Raw genomic sequence first — 21,661 nt, forward strand, 5'->3', positions numbered from 1 at the left:
TATACAAATGTCTCCTAGACAACTACAGTAAACAATGATAAAGCCCATTTTATACCATAATGCCAGTGTACAGGATGACCCTGTATAGAAGTTTTGAGCAATACCCTTTGAATAACATGATTCCTCAAAATCTGGTACTTACCGCTGAACAGTGGATATTGTTGAAAGCAAATTTCAATATTTTAACAACAAATTATCCTGTAAAGGATTTCATTTTATTAGCATTCTTAAAATAAACCACCACTGGTTTCTGTTACAGGGAGTTTAAAACCTGGCAGTCGGACTGGGAGTATGCCACAGGGGAGCACTGAGACTTCGTTGATAGCTAACAGGACGCACATATGATTGATCAAAGTGGGAAGAAGGCAGCGGTGTTGAAACTTCACTCTCAAGGTTTGGATTTTATGCTCCATGGACAAGATGACCCCTGATTTTGAGGTGACATTTTGAAGTTTTGGATCGTCCTATCCGTCAGCATACAGGATATGGTATGTTAGTTCAGCTAGACTTGAATGAGGCACACATCTTCTTTTATTTTGTAATGTTCAGATATTTGTTAAGTTGATACATTAACCTTTAAAATAAGATCTTTATGAAAGGAGAAAATCTGGGTCACCAGGAAGTTTGGAGGACATGACCAAGGCAAATACTTTAGATAGAGTGTGGTGGGTGCCTGGAATGGGATGCCAGGGGTTGTGGCAGAAACAGATACAATGGGATTGTTTAAAAGGTTTCTAGATAGACACAAGTTATGAAGGGAATGGAGGAATAGGTATTAGGTGTGAGCAGCAGAGTGTTAAAGTTTGATTTGGACATCATGTTCATCACAGGCACATGGGCCTGTTCCTGTGCTGGTGGCTTAGAATGCTCGAATATTCCTAAAAGGCAGAAAGAAACAGGTCACTCCTATGTGGAGGGCAAAGCAGCCTGGAGAACTGACAGTTTAGAAGGCATCACATTAAGATCAAGTTTATTGCCACACGCACCAAGGTACATTGAGAACTTGGTTTTGTGCAATCCAGCTCATCAACCCACGAATTGTACTGGGTTTTTATTGCTGTCCAGAGTGCAGTTACAGTTGGTGTCTAACAAATGTACCTCTTGTACTTGTCTATTAGCTCCTTCTCAGTCTCCTCGATGTGCCGAATGCCAGCCGGACAGTCTGGAAAATCATCTGGGAATCGTGGAATTCCCTGGTACTGAGAATGCTTGACCCCTTCTTGCAAACCTCCTACTCGTACACCCCTGTAGATCTGACATAATAGTCACAAAACTTCATTAAAACTTTAAAAGAACATCACAGGCAATACAGTAATATCCCTGTCATCTGGAATTCAAGCAACCAGCAAAAAACAAGGGCAAAATAAATAGGTTAAAAAAAATGGAAGTTTAAAATTGGCACCACCTAGTGGTTAGTTCACCGATCACACAACACACAATCTCAAGGAACTGGAAATTTCAATTATCCGGCAACTACCAATCCCCACAGTTGCAGATACTGGGGATTTTACTGTACTTAGCTTGTTGGAAAGAAAGCAAACTGAGGAAGGAAGTAGGAGAGGTTTTGATCAAACAGCATTAGATAAGTAGAGTGCAGAAGCCAGAGGAACAAAAAGTGAATTGAGTAGTCTTGTCAGACTTACATTAGAAGTGGGTAAGTTTGCAAAGGTGAAAATTAATAGTCACTCAAAAAAAGCAGAGCCCAGATTACATTTTTTTCTAGCAAATAAGAGTTCTTTGAGAAAGTACATTGAAAAAAGAAATGCAGTAAAGATGATGCCTCGTGTATTAATAGCAAATTTATGGTGTGTAATTAAAAGTATCAACAGGCTGGATGTCCAAAAGCAGTGCTGGCTAATTGATATACAAGGACTTGAAGAGCTTCCCAATAAGGGTATTGCCTAAGTTAATTACATTATTAGTTATAACATACATTAATATAAGACTCCAAAAGATGTGGACAACACAGATCATGTCTGAATTATGACCCCATATAGACTAAGAAATAGAGCAGCAGAATTAAGACCTTCGAGCAGGTTCTGTAATTCATCAAATATCTTTTACCTCAATGTGATTTTCCCTGCACTATCCCATTTCCCTTCATCCATCCAGGTAAACCAAAGCTCTGTGCAATACCCAGTTCTGGTCTCACAAAGGCCCTCTGTAACTGCAGGATCAATGTTATTCCTATACTTAAACCTCTTGTAATAAGGTCAACATATTATTTGCCTTTCTAATTGTTTGCATCACCCACATACTTCTCAAAGACTTTGATAAAGAGCCTTTGAATATTAGTATTTTAAATGACATACTCCTGTTTCATACAAATTAATAATCTCACATTTTTCTATATTTGGGTCAGCATGGACAATGTGGGCCAAAAGGTCTGCTGCTGTGCTGCACTGTGCCCTATTGTAACTGCTATGCTCTTGCACATTCAGATAGTCTACATTCCTTTGAAGCCTCTCTATATCCCCCTTCCTTCCCCCAAATTTGATCAGCTTATAAACTGTACCAGACATTAGTGAGTCCACACATGGAGTATTGTGTTTGTTACCCAGCTATAAGAAGACTGGAAAAGATGCAAGAAAGAATAACATTACAGGCACTGGAGTGTTTGAACCTCAGGGTGGCATGGTGAGCATAGCTGTTAGCACAACGCTATTACAGCACCGACAGCCTGGATTCAAATTCAGAGCTGTCTGTAAGGGCTTTGTATGATCTCCCTAGGTCTGCATGGGTTTCCGCCAGGTGCTCCGGTTTCCTCCCACCCTTCAAAACGTTTTGGGCTATTTTGGCAGCATGGACTCATGGGTTGGAAGGGCCTGTTACCATGCAGTATGTCTAAATTTAAAAAAAAATTAGAACCATGAAAGGCTGCAATGTTTCTCTCTGGAGGTAGGAGGCGGACGGGTTTAAAGAGGTTTATGAAATTATGAGGAGTACTGAAAAGATACATAGCTTTTTTTCCTAGGATTGGGTGTCCTGAACTAGAGGGCATAGATTAAAATGTTTGCCTTTTTACCTTAAAGGGAACCTGAGGGGCTCTTTTTACAAACCAAGGATGGTATTAACTGTCAGAATAAGTGACAGAAGCAGGTACAATTAGCATATTTATAAGATATTTAGATGGGTACATGGATTGGAAAGGTTTAGAGGAATATGTGCCAAACCCAGTCAAATGGGACTCGTTTGGGCGACAACTTGGCCAGCGGGGACAGGTTGAACTGAAGAGTCTGTCAACATGCTGTAAAACGCTTAATAGCTAGGGTCCACACACAGATCCTCACTGCATCCCATTAGTCACAGCCCACTAATTAGAGAAAGATCCATATTCCCTTCACTCTTGTGTTTTGTCTGATAACCAGTTCCTAGAATGCTCTGCAGCAACCGCTGCAACCATGTCTGCCTGTCCCGCATCGGACTTGTCAGCCACAAACGAGCCTGCAGCTGACGTGGACTTTTACCCCCTCCATAAATCTTCGTCCGCGAAGCCAAGCCAAAGAAAAAAAAGAAGAATGCTCTAATCTTGTGAGCAACCTTCTATGCAAAATCATGAAGGACATTTTAATGACTAGGGAAGACTTGACATCCAGGGCTCCCTAAAGGTTAGGTGACCTGAAATCAGTAGCCAAAATGACTGATTTTAAACTAGGCAACATTGGAACAAATTTCTGTTGACCAGAGCGAATGCAAAGATCAAACAAGGCATGAAATATTGGTGGAAGAATATTAAATTAGGGTTAGTTTATAGAAACAGTATGGAAACAGGCCTTTCCAGCTCATGAGCCCCTGCTGCCCAAAGACACCTGTGAATGTGGGAAGAAACCGGAGCACCCAGGGAAAATCCACATGGAAACAGGGAGAATGTACAAACAAACTCCTTACGGAGAGTGGCTGATTTGAAACCAGATCGCTGGCAATGTTATATTACTAACTGTGCCACTAAATTGTATATATTAGGTATTCTAGATACAGGTAGAGCTTTTACAGGGTAAACAACCAAAAGAAAGATTTTTGTGCACATGACAATCAATGAAATCAATCTTGATATCACACAAACTTGCTGCCCTCCCCCACCATCATTGGTAGCTTAAGAGAAAATGAATGGATCTCTCTGTGAAAAACAAAATAGAAGAAAGAACAATCCAACAGAAGCTTCGCAGAGGGTCATCATGGTAAAGACAGACCGATCAGCCTTTGACGCTGTGGAATTCTGCAACCAAGAAAGCTTGGAAATATCCACTCCCAAAATTCCGAATTGTAATCAAGAACAATAAGCATGTTTATAAGCCACAGAATGATCTTAAGTTGAATATTACTGCACAACACAATACCAAAGAAATCCAGAATGCCATCCCCCATCCTTTTGGGAATAGGATATCCCAGCCACTTCCCCAGCCGATGTGTTCTTTTCCAGACATCTTCCCAGGCTGCTGCACCAACAGGATGGGAATCTTAGATTCCTGTGGCCCCAAGTTCAGAGGTGATCCAGGCACCAAGAGCTTGCTTTTCATCTGATTTAGTTCCTGGAACACAAGACAAATGGACAGAATGAGAAACTGCAGAGGCAGGAAAAGAAAATGCAAATGAAATGATGCAGCTGGAGTCTTGAATGAACAAAGAGAAGCTGGAGGGACTCAGTGGGTCAGTCAGTGTCCGTGAGGAGAGATAGTTAATGTTTCAGGTCGGGTCCACCAAGTCCCTCCAGCTTCTCTGTTTACACAAATACCAGCATCTTCAACTTGGTGCAAAACACAGAAGTCTGCAGACACTTGGTTGAAGTAAAAACACAATGCTGGAGAAACTCAGCAGGTCAGTGTCGTTATACAACATAAAGATAGAGAACCAATGTTTCGTGCTTGAGCACCTTGGCTCTGTCCCCATCAGTGACAGGGATCTCCCAGTGGCCAACCCTTTAAATTCTGTGCCTCATGCACTGTCAAAGCAAGGCCAGCCATAAATCGGAGAAGGAACATCTAATTTTCCATCTGGGAACTCTCCAACCGGATAGCATTAACATAGACTTCTCCGGTTTCTGCTAGCCCATTCCCCATTCTCCCATTCTTCCTCCAGCTCTCCACCCCAGACCCTCTCCATTCACAGAACCACCCTTCCTCCCTTATCCATATTACCTCCTGCGACTGTGCTCCTTCCAGCACACCCCCCACCCCTCTCCCCACCACCACCATTTTATCCAGGTGCCTGCCTACATTCTGTTCATACCTTGATGAAGTGGTCAAGCCTGAAACATTAGGCATCTTTATCTTTGCTATATAAAGTGCACTGTTTGACCTGTTGAGTTCCTTGTCTTTATCTTCAGCTTGGAAGCAGGACTCTAGTTGAATACTAAAATTAGCTTAAAATCCTAATAAAGAAAATTCCCATTTACTTCAGTGATAATAACCAATAAAATTTTTACAACTTTAGTGGAACTTTGTTTTTGTCAAACCATTTTACATTAGAGTTGGAGCTACATATTTGTTTATCAGCTCCTTGTTACAGTAATCCCTCCATCCTCTTCATATTTATGTGTCTATTTAGAAGCCTCTTAAATGCTATGGTATGCTTCCATCGCTACGCCTGGCGGCCTGTTACAGGAATTGTGTAAAATATTTGTCCTGCACTTCTCCCTTAAACTTTCTCTCCCTCAGCTTAAACACTTGTCCTCCTACATGTGACACTTTGCACTTGGGGAAAAGATTCTCACTGTTCACCCTATCAAAGCATCTCATGATTTTATACACCTTTATCAGGTCTCCCCTCAGCCTCCCATGCTCCAGAGAAAATAACCAATTTGTCAATCTCTCCCCCATAACTCATACCTTCTAAACCAGGCAACATCCTAGTAAATCTCTTCTACACCCTTTCCAAAGACTCCACATCCTCCCTGCAATAGGGTAACCAGAACTGAACACTGTATTGTGGCCTAAATTTATAATGCTGCAACATGCTCTGTCGACTTTTATACTTAATGCTCTGCATACCATATGTCTTCTTTACCACCCTATCTACTTGTGGGGCTACTTTCAATGAGGTAGGGATCGGATCCCTAGATCCGTCAAAATGCTCTGCCATTAACTGTATACACTCCCCTTATATCTGCCCTCCCAAAATGCAACACCTCACACTTGTCTGTATTAAACTCCATCTGCCATTTCTCTGCCCATATTTGCAACTGTTCTATATCTAGTATATTTTTTGATAATCATCCTCACAACCCCACTAATCTTAGTATCATCTGGATATTTACCAACGCATCGACTTATTCATCCACGTTGGATGCATAACACATGCACACACACACACACACACATAAATACACATCTATCATAAACAGGGGTCCCAGCACTAATCCCTGCAGAACACCATTGCCTCCAGCACAAATAATAGCCTTCCCCTTTACCCAGTCTTCTCTGAGCCAGCCAATTTTTAACAGTCAATTATCAACCAGATTATCAACCCAATGTGGATCGCAGGCAGCTACACCCTCTGAAGCAGCCAGTCATGAGGGATCTTGTCAAACACCTTACTAAAGTCCATGTGGCAGGATCCACTGCCCAATCCTCATCAACCTCCTTTGTCTTGACCTCAGAAAACGCAATCAAATTGGAAAGACATGGCCTGCCCCTCACAAAGCCATAATGACTGCCTCTAATATGGCCTCGACTTTCTAAATGGGCACAAATCCAATCCTTAAGGATTCTTTCTAATAATTTCACTACTGACATGAGGGTCATCCTATTTTCCCCTCTTTTACAAAAAGGTACAACATTAGCCACTCTCCAGACCCCTGGGAACTCTGTTACCAGTAATAACCATAATCAATAAGCCAAGCATTAGAACCACTTGACATGCTAGAGTCAAGTTATTTGGGTAACTAGCTACCTAGACTCACCAAAATGGTCATAATCAATCACATTTGATGGGACTGCCACTCACTCATTGTATATTATAATAGTATCTAAAATGCACTAAACTTAACACATTTGATTATTGGTGTATTCTTGTTCTGAGAATGGCTAAATAAAGGCTTGAAACAACTATGGCTCCGGTCTCAGGCTGGCTTTTCAACCACAACGAGGTACACGAGTTTCATTTGTAATGTGGGTATTATAGTTGTCTCCTTGACACCCGAATTATATTGAGATTCACTGCATTTAGCCTGCTGGTGATTAATTGATGACAAACTATATCTTGTTAATGCAGTTTTAAATATTTTTGTGGGAAAGAGGGCCACAGATACTGAAACAAGAATTTTTTTAATAGCTTTTTTTTTCCAGGTTTTTTTAGATGGGGCAGTCAAGTAGGTAAAGGAAGACAGGGTCTGCTGAACAAGTTGTTTTCAGGCACAAATAATTTTGACCTTGGCGGTCATTGAGGGAGTGGTCATCGTCAGAGTGGTAAGGCTTCGGCTCAACAGGCTTCGGCGAGGAATATTAGGAGATGAAGTGAGAAAGGGCCACCCTAATTAAGGAACAAAAAGGATTCAGCATGTAGGCACAGGTAAGGGAAGATTTTTAAATATCCTATATTTTGTTCCTCTAGTCATAGACAGTGGGAATGGCAGTCAAGGCAGGGGAGTGCTCCTCTTGCAGAATGTGGGTCATCAGAGAAGCCAGCAGGATCCCTGACGACTTCATCTGCGAGAAGTGCATCCAGCTGCAGCTCCTGACAAGCCAAGTTAAGGAATAGGAACTGAGTTGGATGAACTCAGAATCATTCAGGAGGCAGAGGGGGTGATAGACAGGAGTTACAGGGACACTAACGCACCTAGGAGACAGGAGGAGGGTTGATGGGAGAGAGGGAAAGGAAACAGGCAGGCAGTGCAGGACACCCCTGTGGCTACATCCCTCTCAACAACAAGTATACCATTTTGGATACTGTTGTGGGGTGGGTTTGGGGAAGCAACCTACCAGGGACAAACCACAGAGATCAAGTCTCTGCCACAGAGTCTGAACCTGTGGTGAAGAAAGGAAGGGAGGAGAAGCAAGAGGCAAGCTGTAGTGATAGGGGATTCCATAGTTAGGGGGACAAATAAGAGGCTTTGTGGAAGAGATCGAGTATCCCAGATGGTACGTTGCTTCCCTGGTGCCAAGGTCTGAGATATCTCAGATCGAGTTCACAGCATTCTCGGGAGGGTGGGTGAGCAGCCAGATGTCATGGTCCATAAAGGGACCAATGATGTGGGTAGGAAGGGTGAGGAGGTCCTGCAAGGTTCTGGGAGTTAGGGGCTAGGTTGAAGGAGAGGACCTCCAGGGTTGTGATCTCAGGATTGCTGCCCATGCCACATGCTAGTGAGGTTGGAAATAGGAGGATAAAGCAGCTTAACATGTGGCTAAAGAGATGGTGCAGGAGGGGAGGGCTTCATGTTTCTGGATCATAGGGCTCCCTTCCAGGGAAGGTGGGATCTGCTCCAACAGGATGGCTTGTATCTGACTGGAAGGGGACTAATATTCTTGTGGGAAGGATTGCTAGTGCTGCTTAGGTGGGTTTAAATTAGATTTGCGGGGGGAGAGGAACTAGAGTGCCAGAGCAGATAGAGGAGTGAAAGAGGGAAATGAGGATGTGAAAATTGCATGCACTGTTAAAAGTCAACAAGTTGAACGTGGTAGAAATGTCCTCCATTTCAATGCAAGGAGTATTGTATGAAAGGCAGACGAGCTTAGAGCGTGGATTGGCATGTGGAATTGTGACCATTAGTGAAATTTGATTGCAGGAGGGGCAGGACTGGCAACTCAACATTTCAGGCCTCCGTTGCTTTAGACGCGATAGAATAGGTTGGGGGATCAAAAGGGGAGAAGTGGCATTGCTCATCAGGGAAAATATCACAGCTGCCCTCAGGCAGGACAGACCAGAGGTCTTGTCAATTGAGGCAAATGGATGGAGCTGAGGAACGGGAAAGGTAAGACCACACTCATGGGGTTAAAATCCAGACTGCCCAATAGTCCACGAGAATCGGAGGAGCAAATCTGTAGAGAGTAAGCAGACTCCTGTAAGGAACCTTAAGGCTGTAATAGAAGGAGATTTTAAACTTTCCACGTATTGACTGGGACTCCAATATTGTAAAAGGGTTGGATGGTTTGAAGTTTGTCAAATGTGTTCAAATATATAGAGGTACCAACTAGAAAGAGTGCAATACTGAATAACCTACCTGTATTAGGGAATGAGACAGGACAGGTGACAGAAGTATGTGTAGGGGAACATTTTGGATCCAGTGATCAGAATGCCATTAGTTTCAAGTTAATTATGGAGAAAGATAGGTCTGTACCTCAGGTTGAGATTCTAAGTTGGAGAAAGGCCAATTTTGAGGAAATGTGAGAATAGATTTTTTTTGGAAGGCAACAATGTGAAAGGTAAGTGGAGGACCTCCAAAGGTAAAAATTTGAGAAAACAGAGCTTGTATATTCCTGTCAGGATCAAAGGCAAGGTTAGAAGGTGACCTTGATTTTTGAGGGATATTGGGGTTCAGCATCGAAAGAAGAGGGGTGTCCAACAGGTATATGCAACATGGAGCATAAAGGAAGAGTATAAAAAGTGAAAGAAAAACCTCAAAAGAATCAGGAAAGCTAAAAGACACAAGGTTGCTTTGGCAGACAATGTGAGATCGGATATACAATTATTTGGATAGCCATGGACTGATTAGAGATAGTCAACGTGGCCAAATTTGGAGTATTGTGTGAAGTTTTGGTCACCTAACTACAGGAAAGGTATCAATAAGATAGAAAGAATGCAGAGAAGATTTACTAGGATGTTGCCCAGACTTCAGGAACTGAGTTACAGGGAAAGGTTAAACAGGCTTCTGGCTGAAGTGGTGAATGTGGGCTCAATTTTAACATTTAAGAAGAATTTGGACAGGTACATGAATGGGGGAAGTATGGGCTATTGACTGGGTGCAGGTCAGTGGCACTAGGCCAGTGTTTTTCAAACTGCCCCCCTGAACTCACATTCCACCATAAGTAATCCCCATGCCACAAGCATTGTGTGATTAGTAAGCGATTTCTCAAGGTGGTATGTGATGAAAAGAAAAAGTTTGAAAACCACTGTTTTCTTTGTACCTAACTGACTCGTTATGTGCATGGTTTCATTACTCCAAAAGAAATGGGCAAATGACAATTTTTCTCAAGCAAAATATTTCAGTAACAATTGGCCCTAGAGCAGTGATTCTCAACCTTCCCTTACCTTCCCTTCCCACTCACATCCCACCTTAAGCAATCCCTTACTAATCAGAGCACTGATGGCATAGGGATTGCTTAAGGTAGAATGTGTTTAGGGGGGGCAGTTTGAAAACTTCTGCACTAGGCAAAAAAAAATGATTCAGCACAGACTAGAAAGGCCGAAGGGGCCTGTTCAATGGTTCAGTATCTGTGGCAGTTATAAAAAGGGCATAATCCACTCACTCTTGATCAATAGGCAGTCTTGTAGGGAACCTAGGTCCAACCGTGATGAAGCTACAGATGTGTACACAGCTATTATTTTGTTCTGGAGATGATAGCGGATGGTTAATACCACTCGAAAATAGGATATCTCTTCTCCTCTTCTTTGAATAGGTGCCATGGATTAATTTACAAAGGCGAGAGGGCAAAAAAAGCAACATACAAGAGATGGCAACTCTACCAGGGCAGTACTCCTTCATTGCTGCACTACGGTTTCAACTTGATTCTGGGCTCATTAACCTGGAAGAGGGATTGAACACATGCTCTGAGCCGACTGACTTGGATGCCTGAAGAGCAGGTTCACCACTGGAACAGAAAGGATGATACGCGGCTAGAGGTTACAGGAGCGCAGTGCCAATGGGATCCGTAGACCATTGAAAGTAATTTTCTTTTGCTTCTCTTTCTTTTCTTGATCAGGGTGCTGTACTAGTGATGTCCCTTTATGTGCCTTTACAAACTAAACAAATTTTGCACGGATGTACAATAAAGAAACCTCCACCTCCTCCTGATTCACAGGCAAGGGTGCAAACATACATAAAGATGGGGTGAAAGTTGCAATAAATCTAATAAAGCAGCAACAATCCTCCAAGAGTGTGTGAAGCTGGAAAATAATTCAAAGAAGAAAAAAAAAATCAAGACTCTAAAGATTACTTTTTCTGCTGCAATTATTCCCTCCTTTCACTGCAGACAAGTTACCTGCTCGGAAATTTTAGTTTCCGTGACAATATTGCGGACATTCTGATCCCAGATTTGACTCTGAGCACATTCTGCGGGAAGTCCTTTCAAAGAGAGCTCCTTTACTTTCTCCAGATCTACAATGCAAGGGAAACAATGCTGTTAGTCACATAAACATATTCAGAATGCACCAATAGTTCTCATTTATATTGCAGGATTATTTTCTAGATGCAAGTAGAAAAGAGTGAAACATGAAAGCCTGCAGACAACTGTGAGTGTAGTAAAAACACACAGATGCTGGAGGAACTCAGCAGATCTCGCAACGGGACATCAAAGCATATGTGATATATCTTTACCTCCTATGGGCGCTGTGAGACGGGGCTGAGTTCTTCCAGCATCTCTGTGTGATTTTACAAGTAGAAAAGCTATGAAAATGGGAAAACAGAAAACTGGGAGAGGACAGAGTGGAAAGCAATTTAAAAAAAGCGGCACAAAACAAAGCAGGGCAGAGAATGCTGTAACTGAAATCAACGCCTGTTCAGTGGCCCATCTGAGAGTTGTCTTTTTTAAGACTAGGTTAAGATTCTAAACCAAAATCTGAAAGCAAGCACTCCAAAGATCCACTATGCCCCACTCAAACTAAACGAAACTGTTCACTGCTGTTCTCAATTTTTACATCAGTTCGCAAACAGAAGTTTGAAGGATTGATAAAATTTCATAAAATCTAGTTTTGAAGATAAAGGCGATGATCATTTCTGTGAATCTGTGAAAATGAATGCAAGAATTTTTCGCTATCTGGAGCAGAATGGTTTGGTTAATATTTGAGGCGCATTTGAAGAACAGGGTGTTGCTTCACTCCCATGTTTAATGAAGTTATATAAGCCAGAAAGAGTGATACTGAACATTGAGAGCAAGATTGTCCAACCTTAGAGTCAGAGTTCAACAGTCCACATCAACCAAGCTGGTCCCATTTGCCTGTGTTCAGTCATAGTTCTCTAAATCCTACCTATCCACATACATGGCTAAGTGCCTTTTGGTAGCTTTTGCAGTTGGAGGCTAGATATGCATCCATCAAAATCAGGTCATCGACAAGGAACATTACCTGTTTTTCTCTCTCCACAGACGTTAACTGACCAGCTCAGCATTTTCAACTTTTTCCGTTTTTGTGTCAAACCCAGTAAATGGCGCACATTTGACCTTACCTTATCATAGGTCCTGTACACATCAATGCAAAATAAAATGGTAAGAAAACATGATAAACTTGCCTAGCAACATGAAAGCAGAAAATATGTCCAAAGCATTTGATTCAATGTCATAACCAGATAAAATATATTGCCAAACAAACCAAAAACAAAAATTAAGCAGGGGAGGAGGGGGTGGGGTGGCGATCAAACGACAGGACAAAGATGATGTTAAAAATAAAGTACAAATCTGGGCTCCCTTGCACCCTCAAAAAAGATAGTGTTATCTTCCATGAATAAAATCAACATTTCAAAAAGCATTCATTTGTGATAAAGTTAAGGTCATTTGTGCATCGTGCACGTGCAAAGATGGGCAAGGAAAAAGTGCAAAACCTCTGTTGTACTGATGAAAATCTGCAGGTTCTGAGGCTGCCAGGTGGACTCTCAGTACATTTTTAAAAAGCATGCTCCAAATACAATAACACCCCTGGTATCCGGAATTCAAGCAACTGACCACCTCAAGTAACCATCAAAAAAAAACCTGTGGAAAATAAACTTTAAAAATTAAGATAAATAATAGGTTAAAAAAAAATGCAAGTTTAAAATTGTAAATGTTCTCTGAAGGAACATCGAACCCTTTGGTGAAGATGGGAGCAAATATTCAGCCAGCGGAGGGCCTTGGTTGTGCTTTGTTCATGGCAGCTGTTTAAATGAAGTTGTGTGAAACAGCAATGGCATCACCCAGGATGAAGAGCTGGTTGATGCCGCTCGCCGTTGGGGTGACTCTCTTAAAGTGTCTCCTTATCCCTGCTTAGTCAGAATCACCATGTTCAGAGGCTTTATCTGTAAACTTGGAGAAGAGGATGTTCATCATCTACAGTGTTATCATTCATCTTTCGGGCTGCTCCATGGAGGGGGAGGAACCTGCAGATGCACCAACGATTTAATGTTTTCAAAGAATGTGACTGAAAATCAAGTAAAATGCAAGTGAAGTTTGTTCAGTGCAAGTATAATGTAGTATTTTTGTCTTTTAAGCTATTTATTCTTAATGTAGGTAGATTAATTAGGCATTGTAAGAACAAGTCTCAGGCACCTGGAAAATACACTTATCTGGCATCTATCAATCTCCATAGGTGCCAGATTTCAGGGGTTTTACTGCATATACATTTTGCTTAGGTGAAATTATCCTGTGCTGCTATGGTAGAGACAAAATATAAAATGATATAGTGATAATGAATACATCAATTTTACAATTAGTTACCGTTCATGTAATAAATGGCTTATCTGGAAAAAGACTAGGGAGTCCAATGTTAAATTTATATATGACAGAGTGCCCTGCTATGTTGATGCACCACAATCAACTTAGAGCAAGCAACATGTCAATCTCTGTAAATTTATGTTGCAAATACTGTTCAGCACCAAGATGGCCTTGCCAGGATTCAAACCTGGAACATCTGCATGAAGAACAGAGGCTCTCACTGAGCACAAGACCAGCAAAATGTGCCTTAATATTTGCTGTTACTGAGATCACATACTGCCACAATAATTTAAGACTAAAGGACAAGGTAAAAGTGTGACATTTATATAGTACCTTGAGATGTTTATCCAAGTAACAATTCTATACCGACAACAAACAAGCAACTTAAAAATCACAGACAGCTAAAGACTAGCCCGACCAGCAGATGTGAAACCGTGCAAAACTGGATACCCACCTTTTGTACACTGCAAGCTCCAAGCAGCCACAAACATTTCATTCGCACTTGAAGAAATACCATGAAGCAGCATTTGTTGCCTGAACCAACAAGCTTTGCTACAGGTCTCTGTGAAAAGACTTGTTCAGTTTCTAATTAAGTTAAAGCTGCAGATACACAAAAGTACTGCAGAAACTCAGCTGCTCATACAGCATCTATAGGAAGTAAAGGGTAACCCGAAACAATGGTTACTTTTTACTTCCTACGGATGCTGCATGACCTGCTGAGATTCTCCAGCTCATTTGTGCATTGCAGCTTCTAACCTCACTCTGTATATGCAGAATTTTCAAAGTTAATCCCTGTTATTCTCTGAACTAGATTAAATAACTGATCTGCATCTAGTAAATTCAGTCCAGTTTCCATTGCTTGACCATCTTGACCATATTCCTACGTCAAAGGACTTCAAAAATTTTTTAAAAACAATTTTTTGCACCTTTTCAGTACAAGATTCCTTTAAACAAGGGAATTAATCATGCGCCCTGCCATTCAGTCACTCTGTCTAGAAACAGGCCATTTGGCCCAAAATATCAACACCAACCAGTGAGCACCCATCTACACTAATCCCATCTCCCAGTTTTTGATCCATACGATTAAACATCTGAAGACCTAGCTTCCACCACTCTCTCTGGCAGTCTATTCCTGGTACCCACAGATCGCTGGGTAAAAAGAATTTCCCTTGTACCCTCTTGGAATCTCTTCGCTAGATGTAGGTCCTTGCTTTGTCTACTTCTGATACAGGGAAAAGTTTCCTGCCATCTACATTATCTACCACTCAACATTTTATATCTATGTATCTTGTTTCCCCTTTTAACCTCCTTCACTCCAGGGACAACAGACCTAGCTTCTGTCTCTCATAAATGAAACACTCCATCCTTGGCAACATGCTGGTAAATCTACCCTGCATCCTCTCAAGTGCTTTTACATCCTCCACTCCACCTTCTGAATCCATTCTAAAGTCTTACATTATCTTTACTGGAACTGCCTCATCTTTTACAGACTGCTCCATAGTTTAAAAAAATTGTAAAAAAATCTCTATTCATTCATCTGGAATGCTGGAAGCATCTGCAACTAAATGTGTCTCGAAGGATCATATAATTTTCCACGTCTTGTGGACAAGGATAACAGTTCATTTGCCAAAAGGATGTGCAGTCAAGTTGAACAGATTTTTGTACTGGTGTTTCCATTCAACACTGACATGTAAATCTTATTGATGATTTTTGGAAGACAAGTAGTGACAGCGCTGTGACAGGCAAATGAATTGGAGATGGGACAGGGTGACAGCACAATTCGTGGCAAGAAGCCTATTCTTTCAACGAATTGAACCAATTAAAAATTGTAGAACAAGCTTCCAGCCAAACTGAAGGGTGGGTTTGTAGGTTTACAGCTGACACAAATGCAGGCAGTTTTGTGGATAATCTGGTAGGTTGCCAGAGATCATAGAGGGACACTGATACGATGCAGAGCCTAACTGAGAAGTGGCAGATGGAGATTAACCCAGAAAAAATGTGAGTTGTTCATTTTGGTAGGTCAAATTTGAAGGCAGAATACAATGTTATGGGAGGACTCTGAGCAGTGTGGATAATTTGAGATCTTGGGGTGGGGGAGGGTCTGTGCCCATAAAACAATCTGATAATGTTGTTAAGGTGGATGGTGTCTTGGCCTTCATTAACCTTGGTGTCAAGTTCAAGAGATGTGAGGTAATGTTGCAGCTATTCAAGTCCTTAGTTAGACACCACTTGGAATATTATGTTCAGTTCTGGTCACCTCCTAAGAGGAAAGATGCAGATGCTATAGAGGATGCAGAGGAGATTTACACGTATTTTGCCTGGATTGGAAAATATCCCTTATGAGGGTAGGTTGAGTAAACTTGGTCTTTTCTCCTTGGAGTAACAGAGGATAAGGGGTGAGCTGATAGAGGTCTACAAGTTAATGAGAGGCATTCATTATGTGAATGGCCATAGGCTTTTCCCCAGGGGTGAAGTGGCTAATATGAAGGGCCATAGTTTTAAGGTGCTTGGGAGTACATACAGGCATGTAAGAGGCACATTTTTCATGCGGAGAGTGGTGGGTGCATGGAATGTGTTGCTGACAACGGTGGTGGAGGCAGGCACAATTTGATATTTTAAGAGACTATTAGATAGCACATGGTACAGAGAAAAATAGAGTGTTATGCAATAGGGAAATTCTAGGCAATTGGTGAATTAGGTTATTATGGCGGCACAACACTGTGCTTTAGATTTCTATGTTCTATGAACCAGAACTATAAAAAAGTTTCCCCCCCCCCCCCCCCCCCAATACAGTGGATGAAAGAGATTCCACAATCAGAGCAAGGAAATGTAGGCCATTTTGCACCTTAAGTCTGCTCTACCTGCTTGGACTGCACACAGCAACCTTGCATTTCCTTGGTTACCAATAATCTACTCTGCCTTAAAAATATTCAAAGACTCTACTTTCATCCCTCTCTAAAGGAGAGTTTTAAAGATTCATGACCCTCTAAAATGAAAAGTATTCTGCCTTGAATGAGGGTCCCATAGTTCTAGCTTCCTAAAAAGGTAACCCCCTCCATATCCAAACCGTCAACCACAATATTGTCTCATCAAGTCTCTCCTCACTCTCTGAATTCCATTGGATACAAATTGAGCCTGTCCAACCTTTCTTCAAAAGATAATCTTTCCATTCGACATCTTAGTCTACTAATCGCTTACTAAAACAAACATACAGAGTAATACTGCATGCCATAATCCAGATGTGTTCCCACCATTACTCTTGCATTAAATTCTGCTTACAATGAACAATAACATTGCTAGTTGTCCCAATTATTTTCAATGCTACCATATTAGCTTTTAGCAAATCAGCAAGTCAATGGGACTAGGAGGGTGGGGATTTGTTCCGGCATGGACTAGTAGGGCCGAACTGGCCTGTTCTGTGCTGTCAGTGGTTATACGGTTATATGGATCGGGACAGGCAGATCCCGCTGAATCAAGGTTCTGTTGCCTCTCATCATTGAGATATTCTTTTTATTTCTCTTGTCAACATGGATAATTTAACATTTTCTGACATTATCCATACTCCATTGTAGCCTCCCATCTTGGCGTAATCAGCAAATTCAAAAACTATAACTGATGGGGAAAACTACCCAATTACATGTATTCTGAACAGGATAAAAGTAATCACGACAGGCAGCCATGACTCTGTGTGACGAACACTTGCCTTTTCAAGCCAAGAACAAGATTTAATTGCAAGGTGAACAGGAAGATTTGGGTTTAAAAATCTGAATTGTTTGTGTGATGAATGTTGAAACCATTGATTTGCATTAAGTAAGCAGTGGATAAGTTATAAAGCCATTATTACGACAGGGTTCATTAATAAGGCCATAAGACATAGGAGCAGAAATAGGCCATTCCTCACACTGAGTCTACCCTGACATTCATTCGTGAGCCATTGCCCAGCCTTCTCCCCATGACATTTGATGCCCTGGTTAGTCAAGAACCTATAAATCTCTGCCTAAAATGTACCCAATGACTTGAGATGTGGCAGCAAATTCCTCAGATTGACTACCCTCTGGTTGAAGAAATTCCTCCCTATCTCTGTTCTAAATGGACACCCTTCAATCCTGAAGCTTTGCCCTCTTGTCCAAGCCTCTCCCACCGTGGGAAACTCTCTTCACTTTGTATCTAATCCATGGGGGAAAAAAAGACATGCAAAATGAGCCTGCTCAACAGTGACTCTATTGACAGGGCCACCTACTCCTTTCTCTTGGGTAGGAGCTTCAGGTAGATTGTTGTTAAAATTTTAACTATTTCTTGCGGAAGTGAGTTCCCCATTTCCTGACGTGACTGAAACCTGTGAAGAAAAAAAAAATCATTCTAAATGTCTCAATCTTTGCTCGGTGATGTTACCATGGGTGCTACCTTTCAACTGTGATGCATCAGGCAATGCTCTGGTTCGGTTTTCAGGTATGTTTAGTCGAGGATCCCTCACGGTAAGTCCAAGTACAGACCCCGCTGAAATTTCTGCTGGTGAAGCAAGACCTTAAAAAAAAACAAGAGGGAGCACAAAATGGTGGAAGCACTGCTTACTGGCTAGTAGTATACGTGACATTTATCTTATTTTATTACAGAAGATAGGGGCAGGAAACCAGCCCAATAAAGGAAAGCTAAGATGCAACAAATCCAAATATCATTATAGATAATGCAACAGAATAATACATTTTCTTTGGGGGAGAACTTTTTCTTTTCTTTTGTGTTTTTACATTAGTGCATTATCTTTTTTTTTAAACTCACGGGCTGTTCTCCATTAATTTTACAAGAATTTGCACAAATGACTTTTTGGTCCTCACAATGAAATTCTTGTATGATGTATAAAAAGGAACAGAAAGAATCAGAGTTTCTTTATAAACTCTGCCTGAACTGGAAAAAATCAGAAGTGACCGTTTTCTCTCTGCTGGTGAAGCTGATCTGCTCAATTACAGGAATTTTGAGTAAATATATTCCGATAATCCTATTTGAATACCTTGCCACACTGCGTGAAACATTAGTTACAAATTATAAATAGGAAAAGGTATCCCCCAATGTGCCAGAAAGAAGTTTGATGGCTTCAGAAGAAGTTTGGAGATTTAAAAAACAAAAATCCTGAAATATTTTGTATTCAATTCATATTGACAGATGCAAGTTCAAGGAGAGTTAAATCTGAAGATGCCCTCAGTGAGATGATACAAAGCCTAGAATTTTAATGCTAAATTAGCAAGAAAATTTAGAGTAACCTTCTATGATTGATGTAACTTTTAAAGAATGGTATAGACTGGACATTAAATGCTTCAAAGATTTATTTGTCGAGGGGAGTCTCGCTTCCTTTGAACAACTTTCAGTTAAATATGGTCCACCAAATACTCATTTTTTTGTTATCTACGGATTAGATTTTTATGATCTAAATTACATACATTTCCTAATAGGACTGATAAGAATTTAATTGATGTAATTTTTAATTTACAACCTTTCTATGATTCAATATCCAACATTTATGATATGTTGTTGGGAATAAGTGAGGCTCCCTCAGATAAAATTTAAAAAGCCTGGGAACAGGACCTACAGCTTTTAATTCTTGAAGAAACTTGGAATGTAATTTTCAAATTGGTTAATACCCCCTCTTTATGTGCCCGTCACTCTCTCCTACAATTTAAAGTAGTCCAAATGGGTCACATCCAAAGTCAAATTATCTCGATTTTATGTGAATCTATCTCCTCGTGATAAATGCAACAATGGAGATGTTTCATTAATTCGTATGTTCTAGACATGTCAGTATCTTGAGAAATATTGGAATGAGGTCTTTCAAACTTTCTCTGCACTTTTTAAAGTTAAACAAAATCCCCTAACTGCTTTATTTGGTATTGTTAGAGAGTGATGTAACTTTAACATCTGATCTGCATGTATTAGCTTTTATTCCTGTTATGGCTGGGCGGGCGGTGTTGCTCAGATGGAGGGACGCTACCCCACATAATCATACTCAATGGCTACATGACATCATGTCATGTTTAAACTCAAGAGAAGATTAGATGCTCCAATTCCGATTTGAATTTAAATTTTCAAACACTGTGGGGACCCTTTTGAGTTACTTTTATAATCTCTGATTTGTTATAGAGTGTTGATTAATGAGGTAATTTATCATTTTGAGAAAAATTCTGCACTTTTTTTTGACCTTAGTAGTGGGTTTAGATTTTACTTTTTAACAATAAAATATCAATACAATCTGTTTGATTAAAATGTGGGGTACCTTGGTTGAAATAAGTGTAATGTATCTTTTTGAATTTTAACATTTATCCTTATCTACTCTGTATTTCTGGATGTGAAATTTCAATGTTAATAAATAAAAATATTAAAAAAGAAGAAATGAGCAAGAAAGTGCTCACTAGACTCAAAGACAATGCCAAATCTAAAATTGTTACTGACTTCTGCAGCAAACACCAAATGACCCACCAGAAAGTAACTGAAGGAAATTCCCTTGACGATTATGAAGGGCCAAGTCCTCTGGTTTCTTGCAATACTGTGACCACCAGAAGGGCAAACCTCTTGCTCCCATCACTTCTCCTGTGACTTCACAATTCTAAGGACAGTTTTCAGACAACATCATTTTAGAAAATGAAGGCAAACAAAAATAAATGCAACTATGCCAGAATAACAAACCTTTCCAGAAATAGCCCCACGACAAAATGTCGTCACAAGTACTAATCGTGATATTTAAAAACACTCAAAAAAAGTATTGCAAGATCCTTCACAAGAACACAACCAAACAACTAACCACTCAAAAAGTAATTAGGGAACTTTAATGGAAAAACAGAGTGATATGAAAATACGGCATGGTTAATGTAGTGGTTAGCACATAACAGCATACCCTAGATTGAATTCAGTATTGTCTGTACGTTCTCCCATGACCTGCGTGGGTTTCCTCCAGACACTCTGGTTTCCTCCCACCCTTCAAAATGTAATGGGGCTGTAGGTTAATTGGGGTATCTGGCCAGCCTGGTCTCATGGGCAGGTAGGGCCTGGTCTCATGGGCAGGTAGGGCCTGGTCTCATGGGCAGGTAGGGCCTGGTCTCATGGGCAGGTAGGGCCTGTTACTATGCTGTATGTTTAAATTAAACTTCAAAAGTTTTGCAGTAGTGATTAAATATGCAGATCATTAATGTAATGGGACCTTGCAGGTTAATTTTAATGTTTTGTAAAGATTAAAGAGCACCTGAAAAAGTAAAAATCTTTGAATTGCATTCAGTGCCACATGTCAATGAGTACAAGAAGAGGAGGGTAACCTAGATGAACACATTGCTAGAGAAATGGGGCAATGTGAAAGGTTTTGAGACCAGATCTGGGGAGGGTGGTATCTGTACAGACCAGTAATATAACACCTCAATATTATCGCTAGCAGTTTTGCTACTCCCATTAGAGAGATTTTAAACTAGTCTGGGAGCAGGATGGGAAACGGAGATGGGAGAAAAATCAAAACTGGGAATGGAAGGCAGTAATTATTGAGACCAGTAAACAAAGGTTAGAAAATTAATAAGTAACAAGTTGGTCTGTGCTTAATTGTATTTATCTAAGTCAATAGACTGAGTTGAAGGTACTGTGACAGACAGAAGTGCCCTTGGTAAAATATGTTCAAGTTGATTTAGATTAAGGAATGAATGGTGTTGGGGCTAAGCACTGGATCTTCTTTAAAAACCCTGGCACCAAACACAAATATACCCAGGTTACAACAGGAAGCAAGGGAAGAGTTTGCTATGACATTGGCAATGATCTTTGTGTCCTCCCTGGCTACAGGAGAGATATCAGAGAATTGGGATCTTTGTGTCCTCCTTGGCTACAGGAGAGATATCAGAGAATTGGGATCTTTGTGTCCTCCGTGGCTACAGGAGAGATATCAGAGAATTGGGATCTTTGTGTCCTCCCTGGCTACAGGAGAGATATCAGAGAATTGGGATCTTTGTGTCCTCCCTGGCTACAGGAGAGATATCAGAGAATTGGGATCTTTGTGTCCTCCCTGGCTACAGGAGAGGTATCAGAGAATTGGGATCTTTGTGTCCTCCCAGGCTACAGGAGAGATATCAGAGAATTGGGATCTTTGTGTC

The 21,661-nt window shown here is 40.8% G+C and overlaps 1 protein-coding gene and 1 long non-coding RNA gene across 4 annotated transcripts in view; one reads left to right on the forward strand and one right to left on the reverse strand.

Moving 5' to 3' along the window:
* Nucleotides 1-21,661, reverse strand: part of pop1 (POP1 homolog, ribonuclease P/MRP subunit) — a 68,649-nt gene that overhangs the window by 13,475 nt on the left and 33,513 nt on the right. For 2 of the 3 annotated variants that reach the window (XM_069922548.1, XM_069922546.1), the window contains exons 11-15: nucleotides 20,016-20,142; nucleotides 17,943-18,074; nucleotides 11,133-11,248; nucleotides 4,338-4,529; nucleotides 1,099-1,253 (exon numbers count right to left, since the gene is read on the reverse strand). In XM_069922548.1, the coding sequence (XP_069778649.1) occupies nucleotides 1,099-1,253; nucleotides 4,338-4,529; nucleotides 11,133-11,248; nucleotides 17,943-18,074; nucleotides 20,016-20,142 (722 nt within the window). The remainder of the gene's footprint in view (nucleotides 1-1,098; nucleotides 1,254-4,337; nucleotides 4,530-11,132; nucleotides 11,249-17,942; nucleotides 18,075-20,015; nucleotides 20,143-21,661) is intronic. The other variant, XM_069922547.1, reaches the window with a different exon arrangement.
* LOC138755841 (uncharacterized) lies at nucleotides 63-10,987 on the forward strand. The gene is made up of 3 exons (XR_011352586.1): nucleotides 63-134; nucleotides 260-488; nucleotides 10,551-10,987. It is a non-coding gene; the product is annotated as an uncharacterized lncRNA (long non-coding RNA).

This window comes from Narcine bancroftii, chromosome 2, assembly GCF_036971445.1.
Source record: "Narcine bancroftii isolate sNarBan1 chromosome 2, sNarBan1.hap1, whole genome shotgun sequence".
Taxonomy (NCBI): Eukaryota; Metazoa; Chordata; class Chondrichthyes; order Torpediniformes; family Narcinidae; genus Narcine; species Narcine bancroftii.